Raw genomic sequence first — 27,522 nt, forward strand, 5'->3', positions numbered from 1 at the left:
ACTTTCTCCAACAACCTGCCCTTTTGCATAAGCTACGGCAGAAATTCTTCAGCTCCAACTCCTAAAACCGTCTTTTCAATGTATTGATTAACGGTACATATACAATAGGTTATGAATACAGTTCAAGTTTTTACTTTCAATCTGCCTCCGTAGTACAATCCGTTTCTTCCTCAAAAGGTCCTCTTAGAGGGAACATTCTAAGCGGTGTTGATCGGTAATGGGAAAAACTTTTTGATTACTTTGGTCACGACATCCATGGCCAAGGCCATACACAAACTAAACTTGGCCTACAAGGTCTTTTCAAACCTTGACACCATAAATGGCAAATGAATTGTGACAGGGTTGCGGCCAATTGTTCCCCACATATTAAAAGAAGTGAGGTACAGGTAAATGAACTTCAGCAAATTTTGAAACAAGGCTCCGGACAAAGTTGTTACACTGTTTGTTGCTTGTTGATTTGATAACTGGTCCTATAGAAATTGTGTCGATATCGCCAAGGTTGTGCCAACCCTTACTTGAGAATCGATGGCATTTGTGCTTGGACACCACTTCACAAAGGTCATGTCACTTATCTATAGCCGGGTCTAGGTGCGCTTGACTTGAAAGCTGCTTTCTTCTTCATGGCCACAAAATTGTAAATCACATTTGGCACCTTCAGTTATTCTTGAGTTTAAAGTTTCTAGTCCAGTTAAAGATGATGTAATTGAAGTTATTCATGCTTGGGATGGATGATGGGTGTAGAAACCAAGCCATTCGAGCAGGGTTCAAGCAGCTCATTGTGGCTACTATTGTGGTTGGGGTTGAAATTTCACCAGGATTATTCTCAGATAATCCGGTTCTTTGGGAGGTGGGAATCCACTCGTGATCCGCCCATGGTGCAATTTCCTACCTCAAGGGACACAACAGGCCTGGTGCGTCCATGGGTCAGCTTTGGCCGAGGTTGAAGATATGACCTTCCTTCTTCCAACAAAGCCTTCAACCAAAAAATAAAGGCATTGAGACTGCAAGAAAAGATGGCATGGTTGAATATAAATCACATGCCTTGCTGTTTCCTAATTTTCAATCCTTCTCTTGGCATCCAATGCCTCCGAGACGGACATCTTCTCTAGGATCCGGTCCACTTTGTTCAGTCACCTTGGCCACCTTCACCAACTTCTACAGGGTGGGTAGGCCCATTTCGCGTTTCAAAAATTGGTTGATCCATCCATCTATCAGTCACTCAGCTGCACAAGATGGAGATCCAAGACCATCGTGAGGGTTCATACGTGGCAGATGACGGGGGTGGGCCGGCTGGGGGTTGAGGTCATACGATGAAGTATCTTCATCATTTTGGAAAACATTGATCTTTTAATACGCCCATTATTATGGTCGTTGACGTGTAGTTTGTCACTTCTTTGGTTGTGTGGCTTGTCATTAAGCAGGAAGGTCACCCAGAAGTTGAAAAACTGGCAAAAAGTGTTGCCAATTTGAATCATTTAGAGGATTAACGTGCCAATCAGAAGAGTGGTTCCAAGGGTTCATTCGACGTGGAGCCTGGCTGTCACTTAACCTTTAACGGGCTCACTGACACCCATAGGTGGACAAGTCTAGCTTGAGAATAGGTGAGTAGAGCCTCCTGGTGTACTCTCGCACCTCAAGTATATGCTTGGGTATGCTCAAGCCCGGAGAGTGTGCCTGTCCCTAAAACCGCTCAATAATTGGTATGCTATGTATCAATTATAAAACGAGTAGACTTGACTATAGTTAAAGCACACTAAAGAATTTGAATTAGTGCATCAAACATCTGACCTAATAGCGGCATCTTTGAAAATCATCTTAGGGTTTTGAAATAGCTTCCTTGCTTTGACTTCTTTTGGAGGCATATTGAAACTATTGTTTACTTGAAACTTTAATTTAATAGTGTATTGTTGGGAGGGTATAAAAGAACTGATAAAAAATTGGTGGAGTCAGTGACCATGAGAATTTATTAAAATGCACAGGATATTTCAGATAAAAGCATGACTGGAACTGCACCATTGGGCAACATCTAACAATAATATAACGTTTTTTGAAGAAAATTAGCAGGCAAGATTTTATCTTTGTTTTGTTTCTATTATCAAGAGTGAATTGACAAGACTAGAAAATCTTTTTCAATAGTACAATAAGCAAGCTTATTTAGTAGTAGTGTGTTATCATATTTCAATGTTTGGAATTCCAAACATGGAATCAATTGATGCTAAAAACTGTAAGAATGAGAATCCAGCCTAATTTGATCAATGAAGTCCAACTCTCCTCTTTCTTGGGCTCCTTCATTGTTCAATTTGCTGCCCTCAAATGTTCATAGGGAGTATGTAGGTGTTGTTCCAGTAGCAGGATTTAAGTCAGACTTGGGCAAGTTTTTGATGAAATTTCCTGATCGACCCTATATTCACGGACTAGCCAGCTCTGCCAACGCTAATTTGTTGGTCAATCAAATGATTTATCAAAATAAAAGTTAAGCAAGTTTAATTGCGTGGTATGGAAGTCTGCAAAAAAAGAATGAATTGGGACTTTGAGGTAACAACAATATAAGGAAATTGGCATTATTAGCGTAGGTGATATATGCTGGCTGCACTGTACCAAATTTTTATTGACCATTACTTGTCAACCAATGCTAGTCCCAATTGTTCTTAAACTTAAGATGCATGTTCCTCTTACTGATGATCTATTGATTTTAGATAGAAAATTCAGCAATTGACCATTTAAGCTGAGGTCTTCATGTATTTCGTCCTTCTTGGTTATTACATATGGTTCTCTTCATGAAGTCATATATTTTTAACGTATTGCATAAGTAGGGAAAAAATGAGACTGATCACCCACGAAGAAGCTTAAAATCGTGCAACATCTACGGCAGCTTCTTTTTCAGCTGTTTCGCATCCGAGATGGCAACTAACGTCTACACTGATTCTTGCGTCCTTCTCGAGCACGGAATGATTGTTTTGCCCATGTAGCAAGACATCAATCAGCGTTATCAACAGCTGAACTCGATTAAGACACCTACCGAATTTGAAGAGGCCAGCCTACTGGGCAGCCGAAGCAGCCTGAAAAGAAAGCGCCCCTCTTGAGCATGTCTTATTGCGTTCAGTAGTATCGCTCGATTGGAAGAGCAGGCTGAGGAGCGCACTTATCTTGCCTAGTGCGCTCTAGTACAAGAGTAAAAGCATGAAAAGCGACCTCTGAAGAGCGCAGCCTCCAAGATCCAAGAAGCCAAATTTTATAACAATTGAAAATAATCGGAACCAGTTTTAGGTGACTATGCGTGGTCTAATCCTGCCGACGACGTTTTTCAAAAGGAGGAGCAAGGTCATGTAGATTCTTGCTCCAGTGTTTTTTTATTACTTTTTGCTTGAATTTGGACCAATTCCAGAGGTATTTTCACATATTGACGGAAAGTCTAAGAAAACCACCCAACTTCAAAAATGAATTTCAAGTGAGGGCATTTTGGATTAATCAAGATTGGCCAGATTGGTGAAGTAATAGTAAATACATATCACTGAGTTTTTGAACAAATTGCTTTAGGTGTACTTGATGTTATTGAAAGTGGTAGTTACTTTTATCTTATGTCAAGGCTAAGCTGAAGTCTTCTCTGGCAACCCTTTTTGTCTGACAACAAACGCGACATCCGTTTATTGACAACGCCGATTGAAGTTGTGTGATTTACTGGGACTTTCCTTCCATATCTGAAAATACTTCTTGAATTGGTCCAAATTCAAACAAAAAAGTAAGCAAAAAAAACACGGGCGCAAGAATCTGCATGACGTTGCCTCCCCCTTTGAAAAAACTCGTGGGCCGGATTAAAGTACGCAGTGTCACCAAAAACTGGTTCCGATTATTTTCCATTGTTATAAAATTTGGCTTCTTGAATCTTGGAGGCTACGCCCATAAGGGTCGCTTTTCATGCTCGTACTCTTCTACTAGAGAGCCCTAATCTTGTCCTTCCTCTTTTCTATCAGCTAGCTCCCCCTGAGGACCCTCATGTCAGAATCAATACATAAATGCAAGAAAATGTTCATTGATTTGTTAAATGCATAAATGGCAAATGTCTAATGCTTATACAATTGAAAGCATATGTTAGCTTAACCATTCCTTGGTCACACAGTATGAAAATAAATGCCAAATAGTTCGTAATTTGTAAGTTTTAAAGAGCCACTTTTTAATAAACCAGTCCTTTGAACGGTAGATGGCGATAGCTTTGAAAATTGATGACGCCAACTTGACAGCCTTCATTGGCCTAAGGTAGAGAGCTAGTCACTCTCACCTAAGGTATATTGAAAAACAGGTAGCACGGCAATGTATTAAGGAGCTGTTTGTCCTCTTAGACCAGCTGTGACGTCACTTCACAAAAAAGTGGAGAACATGGGCAAGTACAAATAACATATGTCAGAAATAGGCATATTACTCTTGAATGAGTAGCTTTTTGAATACGTTTATAAAACTTATATTGTTTGGAAAAGTAACTGGGCCAACTTAAGCAAATCCAAAAGTATCTACAGGGCTGCCACAAAGTACACCGGCAATTAGAAATGCAAAAATTCTAAAACTATATGAGATGCATTCATCAAACATTTTTATGGTGATGTTTGAACTGTCATGAACCTTTCTTATTTGCAAAATTATTCATTTGGCGTCCTTTTGGATGGACAATTTGACTGATACGTTTTGACACTCCATTGACTGTGGCACGCACATCCTTAATGGTGTTATCTCCAAGACAGCCTTTAATCCTCTTTCGAGTGTCTCCAAATTTCTTATATGATCTTTAGAAGGCCTTTTCCTCCAAAACTTTTGGGCCTACTCAATTGCCACTTTGAGCCACGATGGATTTGCAAGTACTGAAACGTATTGCAGGCGAACTTTGCGGCAACACTGTATAGAAGTAAGTTTAAAATGTAACAAAAAGTGCAATTAAATTTAATTCATGACTGATTCATGCTTTATATTTTTGCATAGCTTGGTCAGTACCTTGACCTTTAGTTTTCTTAACATTCTTGAGTTATAAAATCGTGAAATATTTATTTAACACGATAGGCATCCCAAAATCATCAAAACATGAGTTGTTCTTACTTTATTAGATCATAACCGCATTTGCATCATCATGATGCATTGACAAATAATGTCATGGCTGAAACTACTTCACTTTTTGAGTCAGGTACATCACATTTGAAACGACATATTTCAACAAAAACCAACAGTTATACTCATATTTGGCAATCAAATTGAACATGACCGGCATTAAGTTACTATTCTTTTTTTGGTCCTCTTATGGCAAGTTGATTGTCAAATCTGTATAATAATAAGTTTTGCCCTTGCTTAAATTAGTATATTTTTAGGTTACGCTTTTCATGCATTCGCGAAAAAGCGCCCGAAATTCAAGCTGAGAGCCTTCTCTCATCCCCCCTGGAATTGGTCGTAAAAGACATTTTAGGCGATTCATGCCCAAAAGCGACAAAAAGGAGAAAAAGTATGATTTTAGGAGAATCATTCGTAAATCCTTTGTTTGGCAATGACCTTTCTCAATAATTGCCTAATGGAGCTTCGGGGTTCCATTTCCGTATGGGGACGTTTAGGCAAGCTCTGGCAGGTTCGTTTGTTTGCTGGTACCAATGTCAGTGATGCAAGTTTGGGGCTTCAAACACGTTTTTGAGAAGCTGACCCTTCTTCACATTGATATATGAGGAAAGGTCAACTTCGTTGAAACCAGTTTCAAACGGCAATTCTGCATCACTGGCATTGACAGGCAAGTTTGTTTGCTGGTACCGGCGCTTACCTAAGTGTCCGAATAATTTTCATATTAACTTGGCCCCCTTACCTTTTAACTTTTACTCTAACAATTACTGATTTGAAGGCCCTTCATTCTTTGATGTACTTAATCCCTCTCATCGAGACATCAGTTAATTTTCTTATAGCCATGTTTCCACGTCTGAGTTTGATTGTAACATAAAAAGGGAAAAGTGTCCCCAAGGTATTGAACGGAATGGTTAATCTAGCTTCGCCTCTCCTCAGTGCTTAGTTGATATGTTGCTTTGGCCTTAATTAATGTTCCTATGGTTATGAGTCTTAAAGCTTTCTATCAATGGAAACTCGTACGTTTGATAAGAAATTTATTCAATTTATCACACACATTGCAAATTAACTAGATATCGGGTAAAATCAGGTGAAATCAGGGGCGGTTTTATCATGAAGTAGTAGACAATTGTTCCCTGAATGCTCCAATATTATGCTCAGACAATGATACAAGTACGAAAGGGAAACGCTTAAGACATTGAACAAGAATGGTGTGGGACTTGCCTTTGTTCAAGAAAAGCTAAAAGATGAGATCGAGCGTTGGCCCAAATTGAATTACAAAATGTAAGAGATGAGGGTATATGGGACATAATTTGACAGTGGACTCCACACCTCCTTGCAAAGTCAAAGGAGCGGTACAGTAATAATACTGACAAGTATAATCAAGTTTTTGCTATTTTTGTTCGTGGTGTTGATAAAGGAGATCAATTGATGACAGAAATGCCACCGGACAAAAATGATGGGTCTGCACATCCAAGGACCCCGAACGTTTAGCTTCATTATACCTTCTCCGAATAGCAAAGGGAGAAATACACAAGCCCAAACCTCGTGATTTTGTCTTTGAAATCAATCTTCTTGGGGAGAATCCGGTTTCGAAAAGAGATTAAACGCTATTCCACGAGATATTCTCCATCTTCATTCCTCATACACAAGAAGCCATTTTTGAAATCCAGAAGAAAAAAATGTTGCGTGGGCGGTGCAGAATGAGGAGAATGCAGTGAAGCGGGGCGAGTAGGGAGGAGGGCGGCGACACACTGAAGAGAGTCAATGGAGCTGTAATTGGAATTGGGTTGCGACCTCACTGAGCAATCCGATATGTGTCTTTTAGTGTACTCTTGAATTTGTTTTTGATCTTGTATTCTGGCTTCACACTGGCGTAGAGTCAGAGTCGTTCTTCACTTTCGATTTCTTTCTCCTTCGAGCTAAATCCGACATGGTGATGTTGCCCATGGCTGGCACCAATGGACTTTGATTTCGCAACGCTTGGAACGTGGCGGATACAGCGCCCTAAAATGGCAAGAAATAGTGAGGAGCATCAGTAGGCGATTACTTGAAACATCATGGACGATAGTCCGACTCCTCTATTCGAGCATCACTTTTTGGGTTTGCAGGATGGTAACCATGGTCCTTTCGTACAAGGGTCTCCTTTCAGTTAGTTACTTTGCTATTTCTTCTTCTTTCTAATACTCTTTATGCTTTTTCGCAATTCAATGGTTATTTAGGCTTCTATGCACAAATCTTCGGTAAATTGATACTTTGCTAAATTTCTCCCGCATTGATCTCTTCATATCGTTAAAACAACGAAAAGCAAACGGCAAGGCAAGAAAGCGTGAAGACAATAGCACAAAGTACAAAATTTGGCAAGTACATTTAGTCATAGATTTCTAGACACTGGATGTCGGACGACCGACCACTCGGCTGGTAAAACAGTACAATGGATGATCTCCTGGGAATTGATCACAAACCGGTTTATGGTACGGTTTCGCCAACCGAGTGGTCGGTCGTCCGACATCCAGTGTCTAGAAATCTATGATTTAGTTCAAGATCTATCACCCTTTCTCAGCCAGGCAATTAGCTTTTATGATCAAGAATATTTTTTACAATCCGTTAAAGATGAATTACCCTAAATGCATTATGATTTTCAATGGAACCAAATCAAAATCCCTACCTTTCGAACATAATTTGTACATGTATTTAAGAGTTGGTCTTAAGCGCCTTCTTCATAATTTCGAGTTTGCTTCCGCTTTTTCAGTTACAGGCCTAAGTAGTGCAAAACTACTCTTGTCGGGGAACTCATGGTGCTGCTGTTTTATGAACAGTGATTCATTCGGTAACTTTTTAAACCCATGCATTTTTAATTTACCTTAACATGCCACAGATCCTTGTGTGGGAGGGCAGTGGTGGCCAGAATTTTCGAGGTCATCCACGGATGATCCAAAACTTGTTGCGACGTTGGTCTAATGGCAGGGTCCACTGCTAACATGCGAGTAACCAGATGCTGCAATCGAGAATCAAACCATCGTTCATTACTACGTATCTTTCAATTTCAACGTATGTTCTTATTTTGTATAACTACGAGGAGAAAGAGGGCCACTCACACTCTCCTTATCCTCTACAGATGAATCCACATTAGAGCTTATGTTTACTACTGCGAGGTAACCTCTTTCGGATCATTAGCCCCATAGATCGAAAACCAAGTATGTTGCAAATTACTGTACGCATGCAGTGACTCGTCCGTAAAAAATGTTTCCCCTCAAGAGTAGTCTTTTCCCCGGCAAAGTACAAATAGAAAGTACTTCAATCAGAGGGTAACGAGTGGTTTTGATACGTTAGCAATGATCGAGTTCCCTAATGATTTATGCAAAGTTTGGCTCGTATGTTGAACGGATGTAAAAAAAGGAATCCTTCCATACATTGACTAGAGTTTTCTCGAGATAGGTCGGAACACTATTGAAGCAACCGATTTGATGTAACAGACGTCCAAGTGAATCATTTATCAAACATTAATTAATTTTGACAGGCATATTTCATCGGATTTTGCCATTCCTTTATAAAACAGTTTCACAGTATCGGTGATTAAGGGGCTAATTCTCGGAATGTAGTGATTTTGTAAACCAACAAAATCTAAATAAGTAAGGTGATGTATGTAGGAGGCTAACGTTCAGAAATGATTTGTTAAAGTACAAAATGACTGGATGGTTTAGACGAAGACTTATGGGTTTTGCAAACTTTCAAGTAATGCGTAAAATCTGATTCTTCTGAAGCTTTTAGGTAAAAGTTTCACAACTTTCTTTTTTCACAGAGGAAAGGATTCCGAAGAAGATTTAAAGAGAGGATATGGAAACGGTAATTAAGGTATGTAAATTCCGTATTCTACACCATTCACTAGAGGCTATGAATTGAATTGGCTCCTTAATCCTTGAAGGCTAAGACTGGGCGAAGACTTCCAGAATGTCCGTTGTACTTACTTTTGCATCTTTGGATACCGATCCCCAGTTTCCTGTCTCAAGATCCAGTTTTCCTTCCCCAATCCGCTTCAAGATAACATCCGGATCATCGGACGGACCATTGGCAAATGGTGTTGCACTAAAACAACGTAACGACCTCAAGGTCATCTATTCCGCTCTTTTCATTCCATCTCTTCAAGTCTAATGGCCATTGATTTGAATGTCAAACATTACATCACTTACCCGGCGAGCATGATGAACAATAGAATCCCAAGGCTCCAGACGTCGCACGCAGCATCATACCCTTGACGTTTGAGAACTTCGGGGGCCACAAAATTGGCCGTATAACAAGGTGTCATGAGAAGCCCATTCTCTGCTCGAAGTTGCTTGGCAAAGCCAAAGTCACAGATTCGCAGAGTGTCGGGGTCGCCTCGATCGTTCGCATAAAGAATATTGGCTGGCTTGAGATCGCGGTGAACAACCTAAAGCAAAGAATGACCATTACCAGACACCACTTACAACTTACAAAGGTGAACTCCGATATGACATTGTGCTAAAAAGCCTCCAGTCTATTTTAAGCAATCCGTAGCGTGCAATTTCATTTCCAGAGTTGGCAATAATACGTAATTTGGCCTCGTTGGCCCTCGGATTAATCGTGAAAATAGACCATCTTTTGTGTGGCCAATTGTATGGCGATTCGAGCATTTACATGTATTCAAATTATATGCCACGCGCAAAACGACCTCCAGGTATCAAGATGTACGACTTTATAATCTACGAAAGCCGGAAAACTGAGCTTATCAACCTAACACATCCAATAGTTATCCGCAAATGGAATGTAGAAGAAAAACCCGTACAATAGTAGCATCCACGCATTTCAAATTCATAACTTAGTATGCTTGAGCTCAAAGTACAACGACTTGCTTTTGTCGGTCATTTACCCCGTTTTGATGTAGGTAGAGGACGGCTGCGGTGACTTTCTCCATGACTGACCGAGCTTCTCGCTCTGAAAAGAATTTCTGACGAAGGATCTTGTCCAAGAGTTCGCCACCTCGCATTAGATCAAAAACCAGGTAGACATGGTCTCGGGTTTCGAAGAGATCCCGCAGTGTGACTATGGTAGGATGCTGGCCGTAGCGAAGTAGGATCTCCACCTCTTCAGAGCAATCCCTTTTGCTTTTGTTGATTATCTAGGAACAAAGACAGAAATTGTAGATTCGCAAGGCGGATAGCCATAGAGTTGCTTTCGGTATACCTTAACGGCAAATTCAGTCTTTTTGGTCTTATGGACACATCGATGACAAACCGAATAACTCCCCTTTCCGATTTCTTCCAGGATATCATATTCACTTGAGATTGGTATCGTCTTGACATTTCCAGTGATTGCCTGGAACAAAATAATGAGATTAGCTCGAGATATGGGTTTAAGTACATTGTTTGAAAGCATTCGAATGTCATTTGAACGAGAAAAGGGCACATTCCAATGCCTCCCACGATCTTTTGACATATTATTCAGGTCTCTCGTTTGATAAAGGTCAAAAAGGGCAAATGGACTTTGCAATCTAATCCAACAGCGAAGGTACAACGAAACTCCATTGAGACCATCGATAAAGGTTCTCTGCAAGGGGGACACCGAAATGGTGATTATCACTCTACTACTGCACTTTGATGGATCAGATCAAAGTGGAAGGGACCTTTCACAAAAAGCACAAGTCGTCGAGTACTTAATCGCAAAAAGAAAGCAACTAAAGCTTGCTCTTTCTAGTATGATCTGTGCACATAACAAATTAAGAACATTTTATTTATTAACATCAAGAAGATTTGCTGTACGTGGCACCTGTTCAAGAATCCACTTGGTTCACGACATATGAATGGATCAACTTGTCACATTACTAAGAAGAAGATGGGGGCTATAGAAGTCAGGGGTTTCTCCGTTTCTCTCATTGGACCAAGAAGCATTAAGCCGGTAAAAAAGAAATCTAATTCATTAAAGCATTTTCACGTTCAATTGGATTTTCACGTTCTATCGAATCATAAGTACAGAGAAACGTGGTTGGAATTTTCGGCCGTTACACAATCAAACATTAAACCAACCATCCTCAATATGAATCCCTTCCCAATGGAGAATCTTTTGAAGTGACTTGGGTAACAATTACCTCCGCTAATTGGTCAAACGGATGAACGCCATCACTTGGAAGCCCCAATTTCATCGGCTTTACTTACCTTCAATACTGATGAGCCGGGAAGACGCTTCTCAGCTAGATTGACTTCCACCACAGTTGACGTACTGTCTTGGTCTCCTAATTGAGGTTGGAGGTCAGACGGGCTTTGTTCGAGTGATCCAGCATCGGACAAGAGGAGCATGGGAGCAACGTATGAAAACCCTCGGAACAATTCATGAGCTGTCGCACTGGGTGGAACCCCGGGAGAATCTGTATGAATCAAGACTTCATTCGAAACTTTGCTTTAGAAACGTTCTCTGTGTAATTGAATTGGAAGGAACGTACTTCTGATTTGGAATGGAAATATAATCTCATGTTGTACTCTCCTGATATCCTCGGAGCTTCCGACATTCATGGCATAAGCTAACTGGACCATTCAAAGACTACTTCTAAATTTTCTAGAACGTGTCTCTCTGACTTTCTCAAGCATGGCTGGATTCAGACATATCTTTCAGAACTTGGCCTGGTTTAGAACCAAGTGCTGAGAGCATTTCATTTTTCAGCGAACAGTACATTGACAACCAATTATCCCAGCCTGTTTTCCTCCTCCAATTCAATGCAGAGGCGTAGCTCAGGGGTTAGAGGTTTGTACTGGAATGACTTTTTGATTTGTACTTCCTTGCAGAATCTGTCGACGAGGCAAACATCGGATTATTCCAAACTTCAGTGATCTATCATATGCAGAACTTAAACGTGGGGTTTTGACCTGGTGAATGAATAGCGTATTCAGAACAAAGCCGTGGAGGAAGTTCTGCTAAGTACATATTCTTTGAAGCGATGGTACACATCTGACTCAGACGAAGACCATCATCGCAGAACAGAAGAATCTGATACAAGTAATCAAAGTGAGCTGGCAAAACACGGATGGACCAGATTCCTGGCCATTACAATAATGGCTTCCTTCTTAAGATGCACTTGAATGGAGGCCTTGTATGTACCGTGGTGATAGAGCTATCCCTTAGCACAGTACATTTTGAATGTACCGCGCGCACGTTGACAAGACTACTCAGGATGCGACGTTGTTTTGTTGTGTTGTACGCAGCTTGCCTTTACTTACATCCAATAGACATAAAATTACGCCATCATCAGGTGGAAGTATTGGTTCACAGGCTTTCAAAGGCTCCCAGAAGTCGAACTCGGAGCTCAGGTGAAGTGAAACCACGAGCAATACCAGTGTTTCACTAATAGCCTAATTTACTCAGCCGCTCATATGTACACTATGTACGTAGAATTGATTGAGATTGGATTCTACTGTACTGAAGTAGTTGGACGGGCATTGACAATCGAGACGAGACATGATGTCAATGGAGTCTCGAACACCACATGTGCCCTCTACTGTACATACCGGTGGATCAAGGTCAAGACAAACGTCAGCACACACCTGTTAGCTTCCTCTTCCTACTTTTAAATGTCTGTTTTACACATACCTAAGGAATTGTAATTATACCCCTCTTTGCACTTTGATATGGACGGGTAGGTGAAGAATCCATGTTCCTTCTTTTTATTCCTTACCTTTGGGCGTTTTCGATGTGAAGACGGAATCAAAATGGAAAGTCTCATCTGATACAACGGTGGGTTTAAACGGAGGGGTGACTTTCTTTTCTAACAGTTGATGCCAATTGATGGTGGCAAAGAAGCTGTGTTTTTTTAAGTTCTGGACTCCATTTTCACCTAAAACAAGAAACAGTAGTGTTATTAAGTAGTTTAGGCACGATCACGAACTTTGAAAACTAAACAACGCGATCTATTGCATTAACTGTCTTCAAGGTCCAATGTATGGTACAAACACTGCCGTTGGTCGTTAACGGTCAACAAAATACGTGCATGAAACCTGATCGAGCTTATATCCTATCCCGATGGCTAAATGATGATATAAAGACACTTGCCTGCCAACCAGGGTATTCATTTATCATAAACGCATCGTAAGTATCAAATATGTATCAGGAGAAAGGTCAACGAACAATTCAAGAAACGGGAAAGAAGAACCGTGATCCATTTGCTATTTTTAGCCTCGATGAATCCTGTGTTCCAGCGTTCATGCCAACTTGGCCACAAGCAACTTCACAGGCCATCAGCAATCTATTTTCTTGGGAGGCTTCAGATCTCTGATTGGAGATTTGACCAAAGGTAATTCGATGGCCATAATTGAGATCGAATCGACTGGCTATGACTTGATGACTGGGTTTCCATTATAGTTAGTCACCCTCGAGGAGTGGTTGAGCCTTCATGACACTTAAGCCATAGATTACAATCTGCCCACTCGCACAAGCACGGAATCAATGCCAACAATGTAGGGGGTACTAGGGCTTGGGCCATCACATTGATGGATCCACCACGATAACCTCCAAGATAAAGGTCATTATTTCAAGTAGCCATTCTCGGAACTATCCTCACTCCCTCCCCTACCAGCAACCGAGAATCTGAACATTGGAAAAGATCCTGGTCTTACATTGTGCTTTGGAACAAACAAACATGTGTTTCACTCTATTTTGGTTAGACTTGGCCAAAACTGTTGGAAGCTTGAAGAAAGGCGACAAGGGGCTTAACAAGGAACTTAAACTTAAAATGAGAGAGGACATGAACCGCCTTTTTCGAACAACCCTCTAATGTGACAATTATTTGTGGCTTGAGTATTGATCTTAAAATCATGCAAATTTAAAGAGTTTATTGGCTATTTAAAAAGTTAAGTTTATAGTTTAGGATAGTTTAGTGGATATATTTCCTGACATTGCATCTACATCGTTTAACGATTCTAATTCGATTTCATAACATCTGCTTTTGTTCTTTGTATTTCTAATATTGGAGGAAAAAATGAAGCCCTCCAACAATAATTTAGGCCTTAATTTAAAAAAAATCGTAATTCTGGCCTCATTCTTATAGAGGAGTCGCAAACCTAAGCCTTATAAAGGCCCAGCAATTTGAAAGTCCTACAATGATGCAACACTTTTTTGGTAATTTTTTTGGTAACAAAACAAAACAAAATTATTGGCCAAAGCCTGAACTTTGGTCGATTATTTTACCAAAACCAAATCCGCTGACGCATTGCGTAAGCAAATATAGGTATTGTTTATGGGACACTCACTAACTTTGGACTATCTTGTTGTCCGGTATATCAGAAGTTTAAAAAGATAAACTAAAAACAATTTCTTCCTCCCCCCCGATCAACAAAAAATAAATAAAAATAAAAAAGACATCGATCTTAATCAAATGAAGGCTACATTTAACGAGCTTTTTTACCTAAAAGAATTCAATGTATTCTAAAATACCAAAATGTTATTGTGGGTGGCACATCAATGCCACGCATAACATTATTTTGAGCTTGTTTGTCGGTTTGGACTTCATTGTTCGAACTGGCGTGGATTCTCGAGGGCTTTAAGGTGCTCTCAAAACGCACATTAAATCTCTGCGGTTACTACAATTGACCCTAAATCCTGGGACGAAAATCATGAATGCTGTTGAGAACATACATTTCTTTAAATTAACTTATTGTCCAGCTCCAACCTCTAGTCATTCCCAATACGAGAGCTCTCTCATTCTTGCAATGTTTTCGGTAAAACATCCTTGGACCTGTTTCACCTTCTACAAACCTCATGAACTAAAAGGAGGCCAAATGAGTGAAGGATTTCCTGGATGTATGCAGAATATTCGACTCGTACAGAGGTGTGATTAATAATATAAATGACCGTGAAGGAACGCCTAGTCAATTTTGATCCTCAGGCATTTGGGTTTATTTCTTACGAATATTCTGAACGCTTGTTATTGAACCTTGGCCCTCTTTTACAGGGGTGGCACAAAGCTAGTGGGCACGTAAAATTCATAATATTTCTGCAGTAAGGCATAATAAGACAAATAGGTTCAGGCTTCAGAAATAAAGCAAATTTCACTTAGAAGGGAACTTTTTTACGTTTTTTTTCGATGTGACCTCTTTCTGCAGGAATAATTTTCTGGAAGGGTGTGGGAACTGCATCCACGATGGCACGCTGACTTCACAACATGCATCCGTTTCGACCATGGCTGACCTTTCCTTGGGCAATCATTGGATGTACCAAGCTCATGATAATGTCTGATTGTATTCGTAATAAAATTCTTGGACGCCAAAAAGACTTTTTTGTGTTCACCTTGATTTCATGGGTGCTTTAAAATCTATCTTTTTCAGAATGCTTCAAAACTTCAAAGTAAACAACGCTAGTTAATGCTTCAATGAATCAGAAACCAAAAAGGGGACCTGAAATTTGAATGCGTGATTTCTTACCGACTAACAACAACTTTGCCCTCAAACTTTGTGCCACCCCTACAAGTCCAATCATTTTTACATCCATTTGAAGCGAGGACAAAGTCCCGCTAGCGTTAATTTCCAGACATGTGGGTGGGCGAGAGATGACTCACAAAATTGCTTGCCAATTTTCACGTAATGCATTTTCTTTGTCTCGCATCAAATCTGCAACAGGTTCACAGAACATACTCCAGAACGTACCTGTTCCCAAGCGATTGATTGGATTCCTTTTGAAAAGAGCCCTTAGGAGGGATTGAGCTTCCGGACTTAAATACTCGGGCATCGACAGTTTCTCCCGGAGAATCATATTCATGGTCTCTTTCCGGTTATGAGCTTGAAATGGCAAATGACCAGTCAACATCTCGTACTGCAAGAAAGAGAACAAAAATTATCAACGTAGCGACTGAGTTTCTAACTCGTCGATTTTGAGCCAATTTTCCTTGCACCATTGGCTACTGAAAGGTGCCCATATTCAACAAACTCAACTTCATGAAGTGAGAGCACCGTTCTTTCCTGAATTCAAAGTAGTGGTTTCATTTATTACAACTGTCCCTTCGTTAAAGCATTTAAATTGACACAGAAGAACCAGAAGTATTGTACATAAATTTTTGAACAAGCATGTTTTCAAAATGAATGGAAATAATTGGGAACTTTCTAGACCCATTAAGCCTACATAGGCAGGCAGGATAATGAAAACATTTTCCATGCACACTTGGCAATGAGAAACCTGATTTCTACCTTTTGACTCGCCTTCTGAGTTAATAATGATGAATCGTATGGACTAGTTAGATTCCAAAGAATTTTTTTTTGAACAAAAAAAGGTCCAAAACTAAGGGGACATAAATTGCGGAGAATCAAACAATTTTGAAATTTGATACGAGTAGGGGAGTTGAACTTCCCAATTGAAAATAATAGGTTTTCCTTTTCCCTCGAGGTTTTCATTCCATCATACTAATTCTTAAAAGCACTTTTTAATGATGATTTTCAAGACTCTGCGATCAAAATACAAATTGAGTATAGAATTACCATGAGTACTCCAAAACTCCACCAATCAGCGGCAAATGAATGCCCTTTTCGGTTGACCACTTCAGGGGCCATATACTCCACGGTTCCACAGAATGAGTAGGCTTTTTCTTCCAAGTTCTCCTTCGACAACCCAAAATCCGTGACTGCGATGTGACCATCATCATCCAACAATAAGCTTCATATGGAAAAGATAAGGTGTAAAAAGGTTGAACATAAAAAAGGGAACTATTCACATTCTCAATTCATTCTCAATTCCTTCTCAATTACACGGGAACCTCATCTCGATTTTTCAATTCGCTCATATTTCGCCGTCCTTGACATTCATTTTTTATGGAGGGCAAGAAGGCCAAATATTATGGGATTCATGATTTATGTGCATGACAACAAGTGTTGAAAAAAAAAACCGTAGGACACTCACTTTTCAGGTTTCAGGTCTCGATAAATTATCCCAAGACAGTGGAGATGTTCCAAAGCTAGAGCCAGTTCAGCTAGATAGAACTTGACATCCTCCTCAGTAAACATCACCTGAAATGAAACAACAAATGCAATTCAAGTAGATGTGTTCGTTCGTCTTATCTTTTACGCAAGTCTAGCCAATAAAAAACAGGGAAAGAGAAATCAAATTTGTGTCCTAACCATTTTCTACTCATTTCAAAAATTACTCGTTGATAGCATCTCCATCTAAGAAAAAAGCAGACCAGAATCGATATCCGGCACCTACTTTTCTTTTCCAATGCGGTAGTAGTAGTAGTAGTTCTGTGGAAGTTATCCCTTCAAATAGGGCAATTAAAATCGAAATTTCAAAGAAGCAAGAAACCATGGCTGTTAATCGATAGATCTGAAGGACTTTAATTTATCTAATCATTTGAAAATGCTCAAAAATAAAATTCTAGGTCACCAAGCTAGACAATCAACAGTAGATCAAATGCAACATTATTGAGTTCTTCACTAAAACCATTACTGATCACTACATACAGTAGTGAAACCTACGGGGCATTTCAAAAAAAGAGATGGCAAGCTCATCAACAACCTTAGCATTAACAACGGAAACTTCAGGCATTGATCAGATATAACGTCAATAAATATGTGTATTATTTGCATCTAACGAGTAGTTCTGAAAATTTCATAGAACTATGTATTCCTAAAATTAATAATGAATGAGATCCAAAACTAACTAAATCTATTCTGTCATAGTTCACAAGTAATGAAATGGAAGAAGACCGTCAGTGATGTCAGTGTATATGCATCTACCAGAAGGAATTACCACGTGGGCGGCGGTTGTCATCCATCAAGTCCAGGGTCTACGACTTTTTTTGTTGGTTCACTCAAGACGTTTAAAGAAAAAGTTTTTGACCAAAATTCCAAATCCCATTCAAGAGCTGGCTAGCTCCACCACCTGCAATTCGTTGGTGGATCAGATATTACGCGAATGTAAAGTAAAATAAGAAGTAAGATTTTTTTTTTAATTTGAACAGCCGAAGATCACAATCTCAGTGATAGTAAAGAATTCCTAAAAACATGCATAGCAATGTTTAAATTAAGAAATAAAATGTTATGTAACAAAATGTGACATTTCCGTTGAAATCTCACTTGACAATTTGATTCCGCAGCATTAGTAAAGTTATGAAAAACGAACAATAAAAGCATATACAACTCGTTCTTTTGTGTGCTCCTAATACGGGTACTGAATTGTTTTTTAGTACTAATTTGGTATGAGTAGTTTGATAATCATCAGATTCACCATCGACTAATAGAGTGGCTAATCTTAACGACTGAGCACACTTCGTGCATATTTCTGACCGCTAGAAAATATATTCAACGCTTTTGTAAACATCTTTCATCATTGCCGCCGGCGACGGATAAAAAACATTCCAATCAAAAAAATGCAACCTTGACGGTATTTAACGAAGAACATATCACGATGTAAATCAGGTGAATACATTATTGCATAATATCGAAAATGTGAAGAGTCTTTCAGTAACGACTAGAAGCTACCAATTAGGCAAAGAAATTGCATGAGCTATTCCTATTTGAAGTAACGAGGTTTTTCCAAGCAAGGATATACGATATCTATCCATTGCAAAAGCTTCAAAACCATCAATGTTTTAGAAATAGAGTTGGATCGCAAAGACAACATAACTCGTTGTCAGTGTTGTATATATATACACGTACTAACCCTTCATACGCAGACCATGCATTCTTCATAGACGGGACCCATCCCTGATATCAAAACTTTTCTTGAACAGTTTAATGTGAAGTGCGCTTTAAAAGAAACACGTTTTTTTTTTTAACAAAGCTTTACAAGATGTTCTTTCCTATCGATGTACATTATAACTGCTCTTGTATATTTTAATGAGAAGTGCTCTTTAAAAGAAACACTTTTTTTTTAACAAAGCTTTACTCTTTCCTATCGATGTACATTATAACTGCTCTTGTATATTTTAATGAGAAGTGCTCTTTAAAAGAAACACGTTTATTTAACAAAGCTTTATAAGATGTTCTTTTCGTTTACTTATTTCTCTTAAAATCCTTCCCCCGATTTTCTCTCTCTTAATTGTTGAAGTTATTTTACCAAGTACAATTAAATGTTTGTACGACGCCTCCCCATTCAATCTCATAATGCATCAAAGAAGTAATAAGTATTATCAAAAACGTGGGAGGAAAATGTCGTATTTGGAATTCCCTCAAAATTCCTTTGGGTCTTTGTCAACAATATGAAGAGTACAAAGCAAAATATTTCATCTTTAGGTGCCGATATGAAAATATCTAGTCTTTTGAAAGGACAAAGACCTCAAAGTGAACGATTGTTATGAAGGTGACTTTGTCCTAATTTTGGGTTATCTCGTAAATTAAATGTACGAAATAAGCCGTAGTTCACAGCAATATCCGAGAAACAGTCCGTGGTAAGAAATACAATACACACTTATGTATCTCTTATCAGAATGAGCTCGGTGTGAATTCTGGAGGCCCTAAACACAAACAAAAAATGAAATTAAGTCATGCGGCATTAAAGCATGTTTCTATTCTGTTGCTACCTCAAAATTAAGCTTGGCTACTTTCGTCAAAAGTATTTTAAATGAAGAAGTGGCATTGGCCTAATTTAGGCCATTCAGCGTCATTGAAATGTTTGTAGCGTCACAACTTTGAAGTTCACAACGGCTTTGTTCATTTTTATTATCCATACTTCCGTACAAATAAAGGAGCCTGTTCTTTAACATTCAACATGAATATGAGAAATTCTTCGCCGCAATCACATGAAAATATCGAACACAAACATGTACCTATCGGCAAATTATATGTTTGAAGGAATGAAAGTGGGATTTGGAACAAAAATACCAATATTACTTTAAGAGGTAAAACGAGATGTGAAAAAATATGTCTCGGTTGACATGCAACAATTATTTGGGTTGGAACTCTTCCTGTTCCGTTTCAAGTTCTTGATATGTTATTTGCTCTGTCAATAAACCCTGTTTCATGAGGTGCTGTCCCAACTTTCCTAAATCAATCTATGGTGGAGAAAGCTTGACAGAGCACATAGTGCAACATTAAAATGGTCATGTCGCCATTGCCTTTTGTTAATAAATGGTTCTGGGAAAAAAGTTCAGCAAGTAAGATCAAATCCTTTTTAGGTAACTCACCTCCTTCGAAAGTCGAGTAAATAGGTCGCCACCACGGAGGAAATCCAGAATGAGGTACAGTTTCCCCTCAGTTTGAAAGGCATAATGCAATTTTACGATAAATGGATGCTCCACATCGGCCAGGATGTTTCTCTCCATCTTGGTTCGAACACGGTCTCTCACTGCAATTCATTAACAAGAAGGTGATAGCTTTCCAGGAAAAGAAAACAGGATCATCTAACATAAATGAACTTGAAGTTTCTTAACTTTCAAATTTTCTACATACAAATGATTCTCAGAGCCCTGTTAGTTTTTGGGGATTTTTTTTAGGGTTTGCATTTGAAATGAACACCGATATATTCATTGTTTCCACAGATATATTGACTACAGTTTTGTCTCAAAATGACCAGGGATTTGCTGACTTAGCCCTGTCACACTCTTGAAAGAAGAATTAGCAACTAAGTGCATCAAACCGGGAGATTGAATAACAAAAACAGAATCCGACAATATGGACATGTTGAGTCCAATTAGTGGGGTACCTTTCAGTGTAGCCTTCTTCAGGACCTTCATGGCGTAAAGGGTTCCTTTATCCTTGCCACAATTCTTGCGGACCAAAAATACCTGAAACGACAAGGAATGTTGTTGATATGGGATCCATGGATGTGAAGAGATAATTTTATCGTTGTGTTGTATCTGGGTAATCATTTACGTATTATGTAAACTATCATCTTCCGTTGATATTAAACAAGCAAATCAGGAACAAATCCTTTGGAATCAAAGTTTGTTCTTACGCTCTTAAATATGGCAAAAGAAAACGATTTTGTATAAAACGCTCCGATGGTAAAAAAAGATATCCGTGTCTCATTGGTAAAATGTCCCAAAGGTGTTAGGCACTAACAAGATTAGTTCACAATCACCTCGGATAACAAGGAATACAACAAGGCACTGTCGTGTGCAAAAGCCAGCATTTTATTGCAGTGTATGAGGCTCTGAGCTAAAGGGACCCATGTTTAGTGCCATGATTTATGATAACGATTTTGCTACGATGAAGTATGACTTCATTAATTTTTTGTTCGCTTCTGGCGCACCTCAAAGACTACAAAACCTCATCTTGAGGCCTAACTGTGAGAAATAAGTAACGGTTATGAGCAAATCTGACAAACAGCTTGTTATTTCAATGGACAACAAAAATACAATTTTGTGAAGTTATTCTCTTGCTTAACCATAGAAAGAGCACAAAGTATTTTGTTGTCAGGGATTTTGCTTATTTTTACTCATATTGATGTGACATATTGAGACATTTTTCATGATTGAAATATGCCTCATTCACCCACAATTTCTGTTGACAGACGTAGACGATGAAATCCTTTCCTTATTTGGACATTTGCCAACAAAGGGGCCGCATGTTTCACGACAAAAGGTCATCTTTTGAGAATAATTTTACATTAAAAACCTAAATGTAGAACGTAAAATATTTCGAGTCCAACGTCACTTGAGTTTATTGGCTTGGTTAAGATGACGCAAGCAATAAAAAAAGATCGTTCAATAGACAGAGACTAAATTGGTCTATACGTATTGGTTTTGCTTTCTACGCACGCTTAGTCTATGGAGGCGACAAAAATGTCACATTTGATTTGATTACCAATTATTTTTTCCATGAACATATCTCACGCTGTATGAACATCATTTGAAATGTCTTGAGAGTAATTTAGGCTCAATCTTTCCTAATAAAAACTGCCATATGAACAACGTCCTACAGACAAATTTCCATATTCTTACTTTAGACCTTTAAGTATTGCGAATTGAAAGAAAAGCATTTAAAAAGAAGTACGACAGCCTGATTTCGGATTTTGAGCATAGACTAAGATAACAGGCAACTCTTACCGAGATCAATATAAATTTTCAATAATTGGGCGAGATGTGTTACAAAAATTCAAAAAGAAACCATGTTTGGTGTAGTTCTGGACTTCCGTTTCAATATCCTGGTTGATTATAAGAATACTGTCTGCTCACACAAGCTGATAATTTTTTAAAAAAATGACAAATTCAAAATCAGTATAGTGCAGGTTGGCCTCTCGTTTGCATTTTTGCTCCTTACAACCAGCATCGAAGTGTTTTTCTCCCTTCACATTACAAGGATGATATTCCATTATCTACGTACAATAATGCTGCCCTTTGAAACGTGTGGAAATAGCTTGTCATTTGCCTGAACGTGGCTCTCATCGTCATTAGGTTTATTAAAAAAATAGAAACTATGTCACGGCCTTGTGTTTACGCCCTCATAAAGCATTCGTACTTAATATTGATGTATTAGGAGAGAGAGGGTAAAGCCCTATTGAACAAATGCCTTGTTATAAACATTTGATTGGGTGGTGGTTTGTACCTTGCCAAATGATCCTTGACCAAGAACTCGGAGGAGCTCAAACTGGGTGGGAGTAGCCTTCTCACATCCCTCTTTGGTGACTTCTTTGACTTCGATTTCTTGAAGGGTGGTCATACCACTGGTTCCATTCAACGTCGGCTGAAAAGGATTGATTCCACGGAATATAATGATATCCGAATGGCCAGGATGGTCAAGATTCAGAAAACACCTACCACCATTATTCACATGAAAATGCCAACCCACACAAGAAATGCCAAAAATTTAACTGGTATCAAAGAATTGACCTTGGTGGGAAGAATCGAGTGCAGGTGGGAATTCTAAATTTATCAGGTATCCCACTCATTGAGAATTATCATTCGCCGAGATGTCTCACTTCACATTTCTGTTTAATTCTTTCCTTACACGGCTCTAATCACATTTCCCCGAGGAGACTCACTCACTAAGCGAATGTGACCCGCATTACTCATGGAACTTGAAATTGGTCTCAAAAGTTTATAGGCGGATGTGGAGAGGCTCCTTGGCGGACGGACACGCAAGTCATAAAACGGACTTGATTGAGAACAGATATTTCCACGAGGTATGGGAGGCATGCGTTGTACTTGGTAGCTATTTTTAGAGACTGATCCTGTTATGTACCTTGCTTCCGTTGGACTGTGTCGAATGGTTCGAATCTTGATCTTCGTCCGAGGTGGACACTGCAGCTTTCTGTAAAACAATTGGATCAATATCACTTGGATTGGTTTGGGCCAAGGTAGATAAAACTTGTTCTGGACAAACAAATGCCATTTCTTTCTCATGGTATATCGGGGTAGCTGAAACACAACAATAAAAGTAAAGCAAGATAGATAGCGAAGAGATTGTTTCCCTGCGTATGATGAGACGAATATGACTTTTTATTACGAACCACGTTGGGCAAGTAATTTTGACAAATATAACATTCATTATTTTCGCCATCTTAATGGATGCTTATAAATCATTGATGTATTTTTTACTTGAGTCACAAATTCAGGCCTCGGGGAAACATATTTTCAAGTCCAACCGAAACTACAAACATCTGAACACGAGGGTAATAAAACCCAGTTGTTGCTCGATTTCCGTCAACCTTTGCTAATTTCTGCTTCTTTTTATTTTCAGACGAAACTGAATGGAATACAATTCATAGACTCAGAACCACTCAATAGATCCACCAAAAATAGGGGTTTGCTCAACTAATTTCATGTCACTTGTAATTAGAGATAGATAGATAGATTTATTTCAGGAACACTTTGATCATGATTAAATAATGTCGGAACTTTATCATTGCGTTAGCATCTTGATACATCAAAAATTTCATGAGCATGTAATTCCTCAGGTTCTGGGTAAGCAAAAGCTTGTTTTCACCAGGACCTGGGCAAATTAACGAAAACATGACATAGATAGTCAATAATGTTACAGAGGCCAAGCTGCAACACGATAACGTGAGTTGGAAGAATTACAAAATCAAATTGAAAGGCTTGTAGGAAATCATATCGGTTTGAAGTTATAAGAAAAGAAGGGATTAAGAAAAAGATGCAGAAAGAAGAACATGAAAAACAGAGCAAAGCAAATAATTTCAGTGTTAATTTGTTATGTTTACTAGAAAATGTGAGACGACTTCAGGAATGGGAGGAAAATTAATAGGTTTAGAATTGTATTTGGTGCATGGAGTGTTTTGATGAGATTGAGCGGCTGATAATCGTAATAAAAAATAAAAATAAAAATCATTTCTTAGGATTTTTGTTGGCATACATAGCAATTTTTGAGTTTGCACGGAGCAATAGAGTACTTCTGTAAGAGATAATCTCTGGTTGTTTGGGTGAATTTAAGTCTGGTTAGATCAATGCCTGGAGGGTTGAAATTATTCCACTCGTTGGGAAAAGCAAAATTCGGTAGTCTTTGTAAAAGTCCCGACTTGGCAACTGGAGTAATTGCTCTCCAACCGCCAAGCCGAGGATTATTTTTCCATTTGAAAATATTAATGCATGGTGGAAGTTCTTGCAAGCACGACTGCCTCATCACTTGAACGATTTTAAGCGTGCGCAAATCTTGCAATTTTAAGAGCTTGGACTCATGAAACAAAGATTCAGTGTGAGAAAACCACCTCGCATTATTTATCCAACGTATAGCTCTTTTCTGGAGTATGGACAAGATCTTCAGTTTCGTACTTTGGCCATAAAATTCAATACCGTATTCCAAAACACTTCGGATAAGTCCATTATAAAGTTGTTTCTTTACAGTTTTGGGCACTGACTTGCGAATTCTGTTCAGACTGAAAAGAATTTTTCGAATTTTGTTTGCTACACTATCAATGTGACAGTGCCAGTTGAGTTTGCTATCGAGTTGCATTCCCAGAAATCGTATGGATTTTTCATTGGAAGTGGTGGAACCCACCTCCTCTAACCTACATCCATTTACATTGATATTGAAGTTAAAATTACAATTTTTGTGCCTGATAATCATGAATTTAGATTTATCTATGTTTAAAGTTAATTTATTTATTTCTAACCATTTGAAAATACGTTCCAGTTGAACATTTGTTTTCTCCTCTAGTTTATCAGGTTGGCTTTCAAAACATTGAAACGTCGTATCATCAGCAAACATAATGCATTTCAAATTGCTATGCTGAGGCATGTCGTTTATATAGATCAGAAATAAGAGAGGTCCAAGGATGCTGCCTTGAGGAACCCCACATTTAACTTTCAGTTTCAAGGACCTAACATTATTTACCTCGACATACTGGTACCTCTCAGAAAGGTAGTTTTTGAACCAAACTATGGACCTACCGCGGAATCCGTAATACTCCAGTTTTTTATCAATATACCATGATCAACGCAATCACATTTAATTAAATTGAATATTCAAAGAGAGAGATACGTAACTCTTTTTAGACGAGCAAAACACTTCAAAACATACTCCATCAACTTACTGGATGGAGGAATGCAAACGCAAAACGCTATTGAAATAAAAAAAAGTACAAATTCATTGACACTAGACAATTGCTTTCTTTCAATAAGATGGAGTCAAGCGGCAACTCTCTGGCTCGGGCTGCCATCTGATGATGCATGTCCCAATGAAGAGATATTCCCGTTCTGTTATTTCAGCCATCCTTGATTCTTACCTCACCCTCGGGAATGAAAAAGCTTGGACTTGGCAGGCCCCGGATCAAGTCAGATGCTTAACAACAATATTAATGATGGCACAATAGAGCAGCATTTAAAAGTGTCGTATTAATCACATTTCAACCTTATTCTTGTATCCTACTTCATACTTTTCCCTAATCATTATTCTCCCCTTTATCTGTAAAGGTTGGCTAAAACTGTAATGCAGCTTCCGGAGTGCTAAAGTATCTTATCACTTATCGTTAAGCAATTCATGTACAATAAACTACCCAGTTTGCAAGGGATTTATCTGTTCCATAGTTTTTCATTCGCCGAATGGCAACTCTGATCCAAATGTCCATCTCACCTGATCCTTAGGTACGGGCCGAAGGGGACCACTCGTCCCCAATGGACCTTGGGTATGGGGTCCGAGTAAACTGACGGTGGGTCCATTCGAATTAGTGTGGCCCAGGTTGACATGTTGCCACGGATCCTTTGCCGAAGCCAACGGCATCGTCAAGTCGCCTGAAAAAAAGTAGACTCGGCCATGACAATGATCTCAAAGGACAGTTCAACGTCCCCCAATACAATAGGTGGCCATTCCATCGTGCCCTTACCCGCACCTAGCCCCTAAGCAACAGTTGTCCCAACTCAATGGCGAACTGGCTGATATCTTTACACCCACCTTGGACGACAAGGTCCAACCACGGCTAACGTGCCCAAAAACGGTTTCCACCCACCAAATTAGCCGAAATGCGGCCTTGTGTCCGCCCAAATCCGTCCTCAAAAGGCCCGTGTCAATGGAACTCAATCTGTTTTGGTTCGGATGGAGGCCAAACTCACTCCAGCGCCTTCAGAACCCAGGCCCAACCCGACTCAGTGTTTCCAGACAGGCCTTGGGCCTGAAAAACCAAGGTCGAGAGCCAGCTTTCCAGCCTTCAAGGCTGGCGTCAAGATGGAAAGTCCTGGTCGGTTCCAGCCAAGCCCAGCCTGCCTGCCTGTCGCAAGGCTTAAGACCTCCCTCACTCCCCTAGAGAGTCAAAAGCCTACTAACAAATACAAAGAAAGGCCGGAGAAACGTGGAAGACCAAAAGACCATTGAGAACAAGTCAAGCCTTTGTGAGATAAGAAACGCTTTCGAAATGTACTGATCAATGGATCGCCAGAGGACATAAGTCGGGATGGGCTATGACCTCACCTGGGATGTGTCACGAGTGATGCGGGTTGGGTGGGACTGGATGGGGCGTGGATTCTCGGGAGCCGCAATTCCCCCCGTCAAATTGGGTCGAGGCTTCGATAAGTTCAAGGGCGTGAGGCACGCAACCTCGTATCACAGGCTTTGAACTTGAAAGGTGACGCGAAGAGGGCACGACCATCGGGCTGATAGGTGTGAATACGTTCCCAATTTGAACTGTTAGAGGCAGTGTTCCAATATCAAAGATTAAAATTGGTATGTCAAAGGCTCAATTTTGTCATTCTGGACAGCCGATTTTGGTGGCTTTGACAAAACATACATGGTAGACCGTTATTTGTTTCAGGCAGTCTTCGCCGCTCTGAAAGGTTTTGTTGGAAGTGCGTTATTCTGACTTACTTCAGCCATGGTCTTTCTATGGAGTACTGACCCTACCTATCATTTAGGTAATTTAAATATTTTGTTGAAGTGACGTTTCAATTGTCAAGGAATGAAAGAGATTCAACTAGCCCTCGGATGTACGTTTGATAAGGAATTTTGATCAGAAAACATGTCCAAGCCTGACTAAGGGATCAACATTTACAAATTTTCTACGAATATGGATAAATGTATCAGAAATTGAATGCAAAAGCTGGACAAAGATCTTGAAATTTTGGCTTCTCCA

At 39.3% G+C, this 27,522-nt stretch overlaps 1 protein-coding gene and 2 long non-coding RNA genes across 4 annotated transcripts; 2 read left to right on the forward strand and 1 right to left on the reverse strand.

Moving 5' to 3' along the window:
• Positions 1-6,102: 6,102 nt before the first annotated feature.
• On the reverse strand, positions 6,103-27,122 carry LOC131879999 (ribosomal protein S6 kinase 2 beta-like). Of its 2 annotated transcripts, none has more exons than XM_059226499.1 (17): positions 26,865-27,122; positions 26,034-26,191; positions 23,187-23,255; positions 22,551-22,688; positions 20,707-20,788; positions 20,189-20,349; positions 16,969-17,075; positions 16,551-16,725; positions 15,726-15,891; positions 12,764-12,922; positions 11,253-11,461; positions 10,285-10,416; positions 9,971-10,219; positions 9,273-9,511; positions 9,051-9,168; positions 7,946-8,080; positions 6,103-7,089 (listed from the first exon to the last, which is right to left on the reverse strand). In XM_059226499.1, exons 2-17 carry the CDS (start codon positions 26,178-26,180, stop codon positions 6,949-6,951), a joined length of 2,427 nt encoding a protein of 808 aa, XP_059082482.1. In that variant the 5' UTR covers positions 26,181-26,191; positions 26,865-27,122; the 3' UTR covers positions 6,103-6,948. The 2 variants fall into 2 exon arrangements, with proteins under 2 accessions (XP_059082482.1, XP_059082483.1); XM_059226500.1 differs by lacking the exon at positions 26,865-27,122 and adding an exon at positions 26,352-26,710.
• Positions 8,819-9,710, forward strand: LOC131880001 (uncharacterized). The gene is made up of 3 exons (XR_009373220.1): positions 8,819-8,937; positions 9,008-9,559; positions 9,638-9,710. It is a non-coding gene; the product is annotated as an uncharacterized LOC131880001 (long non-coding RNA).
• On the forward strand, positions 12,916-13,716 carry LOC131880000 (uncharacterized). The gene is made up of 3 exons (XR_009373219.1): positions 12,916-13,173; positions 13,261-13,378; positions 13,447-13,716. It is a non-coding gene; the product is annotated as an uncharacterized LOC131880000 (long non-coding RNA).
• Positions 27,123-27,522: the final 400 nt, after the last annotated feature.

This window comes from Tigriopus californicus, chromosome 5 (genome assembly GCF_007210705.1).
Source record: "Tigriopus californicus strain San Diego chromosome 5, Tcal_SD_v2.1, whole genome shotgun sequence".
Classification (NCBI taxonomy): domain Eukaryota; kingdom Metazoa; phylum Arthropoda; class Copepoda; order Harpacticoida; family Harpacticidae; genus Tigriopus; species Tigriopus californicus.